Raw genomic sequence first — 12,108 nt, 5'->3', positions numbered from 1 at the left:
TCGTTATACTTATGTGCTTGTAAAACATCAGGTCATCAGTTAATGTGTTCATTCTGTGTTAAATTCCTATTATTTTCCTCTTTTTTTGAACATTCCTAGGATCTCTAATATATCAATGGAGATTGCGGTGGAGGCATCAGACATGCATTCTGGCCGAGAAGCTGCTCATCTCATTGAGGTCTGCGAGTGCCCCCTTGGTTATAGAGGACTTTCATGTCAGGTAAATTGCATTTCCAAAAAGTAGAATTTTATTCTGCCGTTTCAAAAACAATGGATTTACCCTTTTTCACGCCATATTTTTCTTTCTTTAGGAGTGTGCACCTGGATACTATAGAGAGAAGCTCTCAGAAATCAGTATCTTAGGGTTACGTTTCCAAAACCCTCCCTGTGTCCCCTGTCAGTGCAGCAATCACAGCGAGATCTGTGATCCGGATACTGGCAGATGCATGGTATGTAACATTATACAGGATCTCAAAGCAGCCAGATATATTACATTTCAGTCTCATTTATGATAATGCATTCTACATTGTAATTACATTAATAACTAACATTAAAATAATGTTAGAATAAAATTAGGGTGAAAACTTGTCAATTTTAGGGTCCTTGAGAGATAATATATTTTCAGTATTTACATCGTATTTATATATTATTTCATATCTTAATATTGCCTCACATTGAAGGGGTCAGTCAACATTTACAACTGAAACAATCTTAAGTAAATATTTTCATTTATTCAAGTCTTACCTATGTTATATGTAAGTAAAATGGGGGTATTTTGTATGATTTTAAATGTATGTGCAAAACTGTAACTCTAGACCATCTAGATAATATTTCTCCATGTGTGGTTATGTCTGTTTGAGCATTTAGATATTAGTTTATATGATAGTAGAACACGCCAGATGAATGTTGAAAGGTGAATGTTATTGCATGTAATACCCACTGACGTTGTACACTTTTATTCTACGACTCCCCCACCAGAGAGTTGGTTAATATTTTAATAATTTGCAATAATTTACTGTATAATCCCAATTTCCCATTCAATAAAAATAGATACAGCCATTAGTGGGCCAACATGTTAATAAAATACCATAACTTTTCAAAATCCCATAGGACCCTTCTTTGGAGGTCCTTTCTTCTTTTGGATACTAAAAGACAACACAAACTTTAGATTTAACTCTCTTTCCTTCGGGAACAGCTAATATTTAGCTATGCTCGCATGTCTAACACAGCATAGTGAACAAAATAAAAAAGAACAAAAATTCAATCTCCAAGTGCAAAAAAAGTGTCTTTCATAAAAACATATGCCTTATAGCAATAGATAACATGCATCGACCAGTCTAAAAACCATACTGTCAGATTTCACCAATTTCCCTGATCATTACCTGAAAGTGGGTACATTGTTAAAGAACCTCCTTGCTGCAGTATTAAGTGAAGGATTAGTGTATTACCAGTTATAGGCAATGCTGATTGTTGGTTTGCTGTCATGTTGCAGGACTGCCAAGATAATACAGCTGGTGACCACTGCCATCTATGTGCTCCTGGCTACTATGGGAAAGTAACTGGGTCAGTTGCAGATTGCTCATTGTGTGCTTGTCCCAAGGGCAACAGCCAGAGGTAATTTTACATCTAAACACCTATTTTATGTTGAAATGCGTGTACAGTCGTCTTCCTTGTCTGCCATTACTCCACAAATCAGATATTTATGTTTTAATATTGCTTTTTTAGAATCTTTTCTGATGGGGTCAGTTTCTAGTCCTCTTAGCATTAATGCTGGAATCAACATGATTTGGCATCATAAACCGCAATTATATTGTTGAGAAAAAACCATAAGAAGGCATCTTGAAGCATCTGCAAATGAGCCAAAAATACCGTATTTGCTCGATTATAAGACGAGGTTTTTTTCAGAGCAAATGCTCTGAAAAATACCCCTCGTCTTCTAATCGGGGTCGTCTTCTAATCAGACCTCAAATAGAGGTCTGATTAGGAGACTAAGATCCAGATCCCCCGCACCGCTGCAGGGGACCTGGATCCTCCTGCCCCCCCCCCCCCCACACACTTACCGGTGCTTCCTGCTGTATTGCCGGGGCAGCGGGTTGACGTCTACGCGATTCGCATAGACAACGTCCGCTGCAGCCGGAAGGAGGTGTGGCTAGCAGCGGGGGTTGTCTGCGTCCGTCGCGTAGACCTTCCCCGACTGTCAGAGATCAGAGTCGGGGCACCGGTGCGGGGAACTCTGATCTCTGACAGCCGGGGAAAGTATACGTGACGGACGCATACAAACCCCCGCTGCCAACTCCACCTCCTTCCGGCTGCAGCGGAAGGCGACGTCAACCCGCTGCCCCGGCTGGAAGCACCGGTAAGAAAGGGCTGAGAAGGCTGAGAGGGCTGAGAAGGGAGAGAGGGGAGAGAGGGCAGAGAGGGGTGAGAGGGGTGAGAGGGTGGGGGGAGTGTGTGTGTGTGTGTGTTAGTTAAATGGGGGTATAGGGTGTGTGTGTGTGTGTGTTAAATGGGGGTATAGGGCATTTCTGGAGTGGCGTTAAGGGGCATTTAATAGAGCACTCTGCCTCCTGAAATGCCTTATACCTCCCTATATGCCACTCTGCCCCATAATATGCCTTTTAACCCCCTAAATGCCATAGTGGCATATAGGGGTATAAGGCATTTCTGGAGGCAGAGTGCTCTATACAATGCCTTTTAACTCCCTTAATGCCACTCTGCCTCCTGAAATGTCTTATACCTCCCTATATGCCACTCTGCCCCATAATATGCATTTTAACCCCCTAAATGCCAGAATGGGATACAGGGGTATAAGGCATTTCTGGAGGCAGAGTGGCACATAGGGGGTCAAAAGGCATATCATGGGGCACAGTGGCATATAGAGGGTTAAAAGGCATATCATGGGCCACAGTGCCATATTGGAGTGGCAAGCCTGGGGGCAGATGTGCGTAACTGGGGGCAGGTTGGAAAATACAAGAAATAAAAACAAAAAAAATATTTTTCTTAATCATAGCTTTTATTAAAAAAAATAGTTTACATGAATTAACATTTACTGGTAAAACTTTTTTCCTTTGGGGTCGTCTTATATTCAGGCTTTTTCTTTTTTTCCTAAGTTAATATTCAGATTTTGGGGGGTCGTCTTATATTCAGGGTCGTCTTATAATCGAGCAAATACGGTATATGGTTAACATCAATGTCCTACTTAGATGCTTTCGTGAAAATGGGGTACTAAGTTGTACAGTGGAATGCTTTTAATATGTAATGAAGGTATTTTCTCTCAAACGAAATCTCTAGTATGTCAGTATTTTTATGTAAAATGAACACTCCAGTATACTAGTTCAAGTGTCTGAATGACTACCTTTCCGGTGATATAGATCTGTCTGACCACTCCACCTCTGCATATAGAAAGATGATGTCTGCGTATGACACCATATTCTGGCACTAAATATTCAGTTGCACACGGAAGCATGACGGAGAAGTTCAGACCTCTTCCTTCTCCCAAAATAGTGTGCTGTGTTGAGTAGATTGATCTCTTAAACCTCCTAGCTGGGGCTCAATAGGCTGGCATTCTTCTGAGGTCTCCTGTCCTTGGAAGCTGACTAGGGTAATATAGCTCTGATTACATGCTGTATTTGCAAATTAGAGAAATTAAGTATAAAAATGTAAATGTAGAGAAATAAAATCTGCTCTATTATGACAGTTCTGCGCTATAAATTGTGACAAGAATTGTTAAACATTTTAAACTCCCTTTTCCTGTTTATGATCCTAGTTTTAGCCCCACGTGCGTCCTAGAAGGCATTAATGATTTCCGTTGTGATGCCTATCTACCTGGATATGAAGGGCGATACTGTGAAAGGTAAGGACGATATGTGCTAATGAATTATTGGAAGGAATCCAGCGTAAACAAAGTGAGTTTTAAAAGAGAGTATTACAGTCAGTTTTTACTCATAGTTAAAAGTGATATCTGTTTGGGGGGGGGCGAGCACTAAACTCAATGGCTCCTGTAAATGCTATTATCACCGAGGCCTATGAAACAAGCCAGGTTGTCAGTGTTAGCCAAGCTGTTGGGCTTCACAGAAACACTGGAAAAGTTGGACCAGTTCAGTTATTTAAAAGACTCTGAAATAAGAACTTGACATTTTCTTTAACAATAGCTACTTATGATGCAAAGGCGTTATGGTACAAACATAAAGTATTTGTAATATGTATTCTGTATATGTTTTGTAACATGTAGGTGTTCTCTTGGCTACTACGGAAATCCAAATGAGCCTGATGGCTTCTGCCAGAAATGTGACTGCAACCCAAGCGGTTCATTGAATAATGAATGTGATCGGCTAACCGGCCAGTGCATTTGCAAAAAAGGAGTAACTGGCCGTCTTTGTGATACTTGTGAATTAAGGCACATTCTTTTGGAAGAAGAATGTATATGTAAGTAACACACATCAGTACACTCTGTACTGTGCATATAACCTAGCTATTTTGTTAGTGGAAGAAAGGGACCTTTGACATAGGTATATAGAGTTGGGTGCACGGGGAATGACGCTGTGATAAGAGCAACTTATAAGTCAAAAGAGCCAGATCACACACACACAGTCGAAAAAGTTTAATAATGCAAGGAAAGTGATGGATCAGAGGCACGAACAGGTACATTTCGGTACAATGGCCAATCTAAGCCAAAAATTAGGCGGTCACCCTTGCCACTAGTGGTGCACCTAATAAATCGCACTTCATGTGACCCAAACATAATAAGATATGACACCATTGAATATGTTTTATTTCATATTATAGTTGGATACAGGTAAAGAGTGTCCACGTTATTTAATGCTGTTTAACGATTCCTTCGCCAACTCTTACTAGAGGCTTCATGCTCATTGTGTGGGATAACGTTATTAATGTGAGACGTTCAGGGAAACTTACCCGAGCCTGAAACGGTAAAGTAAAGGGTTTTTCAGAACCTGTTGAGTCTATTATTGTAGGATCCATGCAACACTTCTTAATAGATATATCTTAACACCACTTCTTCAGTGCACCTTAATAAAATGATCTAATACTACTGGGGTATAAAGTACTTAAGCGGTTACCTGCCTGTCCATGGCTTTGACCATTTATTTATTCTTTTATTTCCAGCTTGTGATGATGATTGCACAGGAACCTTACTTGATGATTTGGATAGTATGCACCAGGCCATCTTTTCTTTTAATATGACCGGTATTGGTAGACCACCTCATCAAACTCTATTCAACTTGGAAAATGTGACAAAGCACTTTAAGGTATCTTACTCAAAAAGTATAATACATATTTCAACCAGTGGTATTTGATTAGGTATTTATCTATCTGTTGCTTGCTTTCATCCTGTTTCATCCATCCATCTGTAATAAAGACTTGTAAGAAAGTTATACTTTACTGTAAGAGTGGTAGATAAGTGGAACAGCCTCCGAGAAGAAATGGTAGATATATGTAGAATGTGGGTCTAGTTTCATTTTAATCAACAACATTAGATTGCAAATGAAATATTATAACATAGGCAGCTTTGTGAATAAGAATGTGTTTTAATAAATATTATGTTACTTTAAGTTTCCCTCCATCCCTCCGTACAAATAATGTAGTTGCTCTCTGTAGACACGTCGTGGCTGAAACTGTCCAGATCGGGGAAACTGGATAAAATCTAATAAAGGATATTTATGATCTTGAAACTGTTCAAATTGGATCTGTAGATGAAGTTGCTGCTCTCTCCATAATTTAATCAGGTCCCGGCTTAGAGCATGATGTTCGCTAATTACCAGAGGCAATTATATGCAAATATATTTTTAATACATATTTAAATATGCCTTAAAAGCCAAAAATGATGGTTGATAGGAGATTACGATCTAAGATCAGGATTTATTGAAAGCTTATGAGCACATAGCTGAAACGCAACAGCTCTTAAAGTCTAAATCAACAGCAATCACTTTATTTTGAGGTCTGCCAGAAAAAAACAAATAATACAAAGTGTTGAAAGTCACACATTAAAAAAAATGAAAGTAAATGGCATCTATCTATCTATTTTATATTATCTATAGCTATCTATAACATACCCTGTTCTTTGGCCATTTATACATTTCTGCATGTTTTAGGCTTGTATCTCTAGATTGTAAATTTGTTTGAGCAGGGCCCTCCTCACCTGTTGTCTCTTTTAGTCAATTTGTTATATTGCATACTACTTGTTATGTCCTGTCTACCCATTGTACAGCGCTACGGAATTTGATGGCGCCATATAAAACAATAATAATAATAATAGTGTCTCCATGTATGTTCAGGCTGGAGAAGTACAGATTTGATTTGTATTCCTGTCCAAGGTCCATGAGCATTTTTATGGCATCTCTGGAATCTCTTATATTTCTCAGTCAGGTTAATGTCATCATTACATTTATTTCATATACGGTACATACGGTATATTCCATCTGTTAGGTATATTCCCAAGTAAAGTTTCCATTATTTTTATCGAGGTTTATGCAAGTCAAATGTGTAGATTTAAGTCATGTTTCTCAATATTCTCAATAACTAGACACATTTGGATTGTTTTTCAGGAGTCTATGCCAATAAGAGTCGGTCCAATAATATCACTGGACAAGACAATGGAGCAGCTCAGTTCTTTGTCTAAAGACACCCTCCAACTTGAGCAGCACGTGAGTACACACCATAATCTGCAGATTGATTTTCCTACAGTGCCTCTTTTAGTAAGATCGCCATAATATGAAGTTTGCTTTGTTATACCTTGGACAGTTTGAATTCTATTTAAGTCTATTTCTTAATGTAAAATCTAGTAAAGCAAATATTAAAAAGTAGACCTCATATGTGTCCAGTAAGGTCAATACATATAGTGCTACAAAAATGCAATTGCCCCCAATTTCTATTTTTGCATATTTGTCGCCCCTTATTTTTTTTATTTTTTTTTTTTGATCCTCCAAATAATTTTAATATTAGGCAAAGATAACCCGAGTAAACATAAAGTTCAGTTCTTAAATGATCTTTTCATTTGTAGAAGGAAAAAAAATCTGACCCTTGCCCCCTTAGTTACTAAATCAATTAACCAAATATAATAGATAATTGGGTTTAATTTCACTAGACACACACAGACATAATTACAATAAATACCTTTTCAGAGCACTGTAGTATCTTTTTTTTTTTCGCTTTATGAAATTCTTATATCTATCCTGCGACATCAATTGAAATTAGGTTAATTATGTAAAATATTTTATTACATACAGGTGCTTTGGAGCTTTTAAGATTCAGTGATATTATTAAATTGTTCAAAATGATCTATACATTGCTCATTGTTATACAACTTAAATGTAATTTGTTTTGCATTTTTAAAAATCTAAGTCATACATGTTTACTTTTCCCTAAGATGGAGCAGGTGATTGGTGATGGAGGAGCACTGAACAATGCCACCATCAGAACTCTGAATAAGACTCAAGAGTTAATCGGCTTTATTGACAAAATGCAAACAACTATTCAAGGTACATTTATTGCCATTTAAATGGGTTTATCCCAAACAGTTGTTGAGCTACAGACGCCTATCCAGCAATTATCTGGTTGTCAGAGATAGAAGTTGTTTGGCGATATAAGGGCAGTTCTTCCTTTTTGCGTGTACTTTTATTAACTTTAAATAGTTATTTAAATCAACGCAGACTTTCTTCTGGTACTGAGGTTGATAGCATACATGGACAACTATAGGACTTCTAGCACCCATGGTAAATTATATGCTACATGTATACTTTCTTTGTAAAAAAAAAAAAAATATATAGTGGCACCCCTACCAACTCGGCATACTAGACAGCTGCCTAATTTGACTATGTGGCCAGATCTGTCTTTCTAGTGTTTGGAAGCTTTGTAAATGAGCTCTTAACTTATCTTTCTTGCAGTATTGGTGGAAGTGGTTGAAAGCCTAAATGAGACGAGCATTGATACACAGCTCTCTGACAATTTGCAATTAAATTATGAGGATGATGTCTCCTTAATGCTCAGTTCTATGAGATCGAAATATTTTGATGATCAAAGTCAAGATGCTACCAAAACCCTCAAGTAAGCTCTTTTACTTTCTTGTTTTTGCGATATATATGTAGTAGAAGTATTATTAAATACTCATCTACAGACACCAGACAAGCCAGAAGGCTTGTTTTTCCCTCAGAAATCTCATGGTGCTTCCACAACCACAAGGGATTCTGGTGTATATGTGTGTAACTGTATATATATGTGTATATATATATATATATATATATATATATATATATATATATATATATATATATATATATATATATGTGTGTGTGTGTATGTATATATATATAATAATATTAGTATACATGTTAGTACGTATACATTTTATATTATTAATGGAATAAGTTTTTATTGAGATTTTAAGAAAAAAATATTTTTATATAGGTCCAGAAAGAAAAAGTAAAATACAATATTAAATCCATGAAAAATATCGAAGCATACGAATACTATTTTATTTTATTATATTATAATACGTACATATATTTGTTTTGTTTATTGGATGTCTGTTCACAGGGGAAAAAAGGAATTGCTAAATCAAATATATCTATATAAATTAAAACACACTTTTAAAATGAGTTGCCCTTTTCATTTTTTTTTTTTTATACCGCCTGTCACAAGAACACAAGAAGTTAGAGGAATTCTGTAGAGAGTACCAGACAGCTTTAGAAATTGAACCAATAGCGGTATTTACTTTTATCTGAGTAGTTTTTTTTCCTTTTATGATTTATCAGAGTATCAGAAGGCTATCTACACAGAGTTAAGAAAGAATATGAGAAGCCACGCCAAGATTTAACAAAGTTAAAAAATAGTCTTGAAAATGCCCTTGCACAACGTAACAACAAACTACTGGCAGCGGAGGATTTGTTGTATGTGGCCTCTGCAAACACCAACAACACCAACAATCTGCTGGTCATTATACAAAGAAATCTGGCTGATTTGAGGGTGAGTTTCAGAATTTATGTTTATAATTACCTATTAATGTGGTAAAACAATTGATCAAGGTTAAAAAAAATACCTTTTGCCCTACTTTTTTCCCATTTGAAACATCTTTGCGTACCGGGGGAACTCTGCATTAGTCTTAGGGTCTGCAAGTATGAAAGTTGACCCATGGACAACAAAAAAAAAAAAAAAAAAAAACCTAAGGAACAATCAGTGTGGTGCGGTAAAATAATTTCAGTGGAATGTATTTTTATTTATTTTCCCTTACAGACAAAAAAACACGACCTTCAGCAAAATAAGAACAGTTCTGTGTTGTTGATTGAGGAAGGTCTTGGGCTGGTGGATGATGCAGTTTTGCTTGCAGAGGACACCATTAATGCTACATCTGTATGTATCCAGGTGTCACTGAATTAATTGAACCATAGAGAGTCATTTAATGTGGATTTAATGCTGTAATGTTGTCCATAGGTTTTGGAGACCCACCAAGAGGAGCTTCTTCTTTGGAATTCTAAACTGAGACACCATGTAGATCGTCTGGTAATGCAGATGGCCAAAAGAGACGCACTTGACATGGTCTATAAGGCAGAAGATTATGCAGCTGAACTACACAAACTTTCTGCTTCTCTAAATAGGTAAACATAGCAGTGTTAATACCAAAATGTAGTTATTAATTCATCCAGTTCAGTAATATTTCCCTGCCATCCCAGGTGACACTCAGGATAGACTCCTCCTCCGTACCTGAGATAGGGCAGGACTCAAAAACTTAAAAGCCCCCTCCCCTCCTACTAGCTCCAGTGTTTTTTCCTGCCCTACATCAGGTAGGGAGGACTCGTCATCCCTTTTATTGTTTTTTCCGGCTCCAGGTGGAGCCGTGTTCCCTGGGCTAAGCCCCCTTGCTGGGGGATACCCTGCACCTTAAGCCGGACGGCTGGTGCTGCGCTGCCCGGCGCTTGGCTATATTTGTACCTTGGTGGTCCCGTATGCTGCGATGTCCGCGGCTGTGCCTCGACGGCTCCGGCTGTGCCGCCCTCGTCCCGGCGGCGGCTCCGGCTGTGCCGCCCTCGTCCCGGCGGCGGCTCCGGCTGTGCCGCCCTCGTCCCGGCGGCGGCTCCGGCTGTGCCGCCCTCGCTCCGGCGGCGGCTCCGGCTGTGCCGCCCTCGCTCCGGCGGCGGCTCCGGCTGTGCCGCCCTCGTCCCGGCGGCGGCTCCGGCTGTGCCGCCCTCGTTCCGGCGGCGGCTCCGGCTCTTCTGCCCGCGTCCGGGGAGGCTTCCCGGTCCCCGAATCTGGGGCTTGTTGTGGCGGCCATAATGGCGGCGGCCGACTTCCGGTCCAGCCTCCTGCTCTTCCTGTAGTGCGTTCCAAGCCTCGTTTTCGTTCAAATTTGAAATTTTGGCGCCATTTCCCCGCTGTTGCGGATTTCTGCCTGATTCCAGCATTCTGTTTTGAGTATATATATATAAAGGTAGGTGATTTTATTTATTTATGTGTTCCTGCTGTTTGGCTGAGTGCTGTTACAGTTTTAGATATGTCAGCCCCGGATATCCCTGAGCCGCCCTCTGTTGAGGACAAGCCTAAGAAAGCTGTTGCTAAGTCCAAGCATGCCCAATGTTCTGGGTGTCACAAGGCTTTGCAGGATTCACGGAAGAAGCTTTGCTCCGCTTGCCTGAGGTCCGTAGCGGATTCTGAGCCGTCTGGGGGTAGAGAGTTTTTGACCTGGCTTAAAGAGGAGATGCAGTCTACCTTCTCTGCCTTCCGTCAGACCGTTCCTGTTCCTGCCTATCACCTTCCGGCTGCTCAAGACCCCGCTCTTCTGGGACTTCAGCCGTCGTTTTCTGACTCTGAATTTGACTATCCAGAGGTTGAGGAAGGTTCCTCGGAGGAAGGAGAGATCCGGGAGGAGAGTTCTTTTTTGTTCCCGGTGGAAGAGATTGAGACTTTGATTTCTGCTGTCAGGTCAGCCATGCGTTTGGAGGAGTCTTCCACTCAGAAGAGTGACCCGTTCTTTGGTACCAGCTTCTCCAAACGGTCCGCCTCTTTTCCTGTTCATCCTGCGCTATCTGACATTATCAAGCAGGAATGGAACCACCCGGAAAGAAGGGTTAACCTGTCCAGAAGGGTTAAGCGTATGTTTCCCTTTGATGAAGACTTTACTCACTTCTGTGCTACCCCTCTGGTAGACACTGCGGTTATGAGGGTCTCCAGAAAGACTGCTTTACCGCTGGAGGATGGCTCTCATTTCTCTGACCAGATGGAAAAGAAGGCAGAGGCTGCAGTTAAAAAATCGTTTGAAGCTTCTGCTGCCATCCTTAAACCAGGTATTGCTTCTGCCTCGGTTTCCAGAACAATCAAGATTTGGCTCTCCCAGATCGAGGAGGATATTGCTGCCAAGACCCCCAGAGAGACCATTCTCAAGAATGTTGCGGCGGTAAGATTGGCTGTGGATTTTCTCTGTGATGCCTCCATTGAGAACATCAGGATGACAGCCAGAGCTTCGGCGCTCTCAGTTGCAGCCAGAAGAGCCCTGTGGCTTAAGGCCTGGTCAGCGGATAATGCCTCTAAAAACAGGCTTCTTAATATCCCTTTTAGAGGTAAGACTTTGTTCGGGGAAGAGCTGGAGTCCCTTTTGGAGAGAACCACAGGGGACAAGCACTGGATGCCCCAGCGAAAGCCTCCTTCTAAAAGACGACAGTCCTTTCGGCCATTCTTCCCGGGACAATCTAGGGGCCATGGTTCCAGATTCAACCCCTCGTCCAGAGAACAGAGCTTCCGAGGCAGATTCCCTCGTGGAAGGGGGAGATTTGACAGACTCGCATTTCCCAAAGCGTTTCAAGATCCCAAGAACTCTGCATGACGCCTCTTCCATTCCGGTGGGAGGAAGGCTCCGATTTTTCAAGGTCAATTGGTTCTCACTCACCCGAGACCCTTGGGTGAGAGCCATTGTATCACACGGCTATCGTCTTCAATTCAGGACCAGGCCTTCAGACCGGTTTTTGATCTCCCACCTTCCTCCAGACCAGGTGAAGCGGTCGGTCCTGTTGTCTACCATTCAACAGTTGGCAGACCTCAGAGTCCTGGTTCCTGTTCCTTGGCCAGAACAAGGCCAGGGGGTTTATTCTCCGGTTTTCCTGGTCC

At 40.6% G+C, this 12,108-nt stretch overlaps 1 protein-coding gene across 1 annotated transcript in view; it reads left to right on the top strand.

Moving 5' to 3' along the window:
• LOC149279540 (laminin subunit alpha-1-like) overlaps window positions 1–12,108 on the top strand; it is a 54,459-nt gene that overhangs the window by 26,271 nt on the left and 16,080 nt on the right. The window contains exons 28-39 of the mRNA XM_089501051.1: window positions 100–220; window positions 312–449; window positions 1,493–1,614; window positions 3,767–3,853; window positions 4,232–4,425; window positions 5,125–5,267; window positions 6,564–6,662; window positions 7,385–7,496; window positions 7,902–8,061; window positions 8,769–8,979; window positions 9,247–9,363; window positions 9,445–9,608. Coding sequence (XP_089357177.1) covers window positions 100–220; window positions 312–449; window positions 1,493–1,614; window positions 3,767–3,853; window positions 4,232–4,425; window positions 5,125–5,267; window positions 6,564–6,662; window positions 7,385–7,496; window positions 7,902–8,061; window positions 8,769–8,979; window positions 9,247–9,363; window positions 9,445–9,608 — 1,668 coding nt within the window. The remainder of the gene's footprint in view (window positions 1–99; window positions 221–311; window positions 450–1,492; window positions 1,615–3,766; window positions 3,854–4,231; window positions 4,426–5,124; window positions 5,268–6,563; window positions 6,663–7,384; window positions 7,497–7,901; window positions 8,062–8,768; window positions 8,980–9,246; window positions 9,364–9,444; window positions 9,609–12,108) is intronic.

This window comes from Sceloporus occidentalis, unplaced genomic scaffold (assembly GCF_023333645.1).
Source record: "Sceloporus occidentalis isolate IW3139 unplaced genomic scaffold, rSceOcc1.0.p SCAF_162, whole genome shotgun sequence".
In the NCBI taxonomy this organism is placed as follows: Eukaryota; Metazoa; Chordata; class Lepidosauria; order Squamata; family Phrynosomatidae; genus Sceloporus; species Sceloporus occidentalis.
Note: the sequence above shows the minus strand (reverse complement) of the source record. Positions and strands in the feature narration are given on the sequence as shown.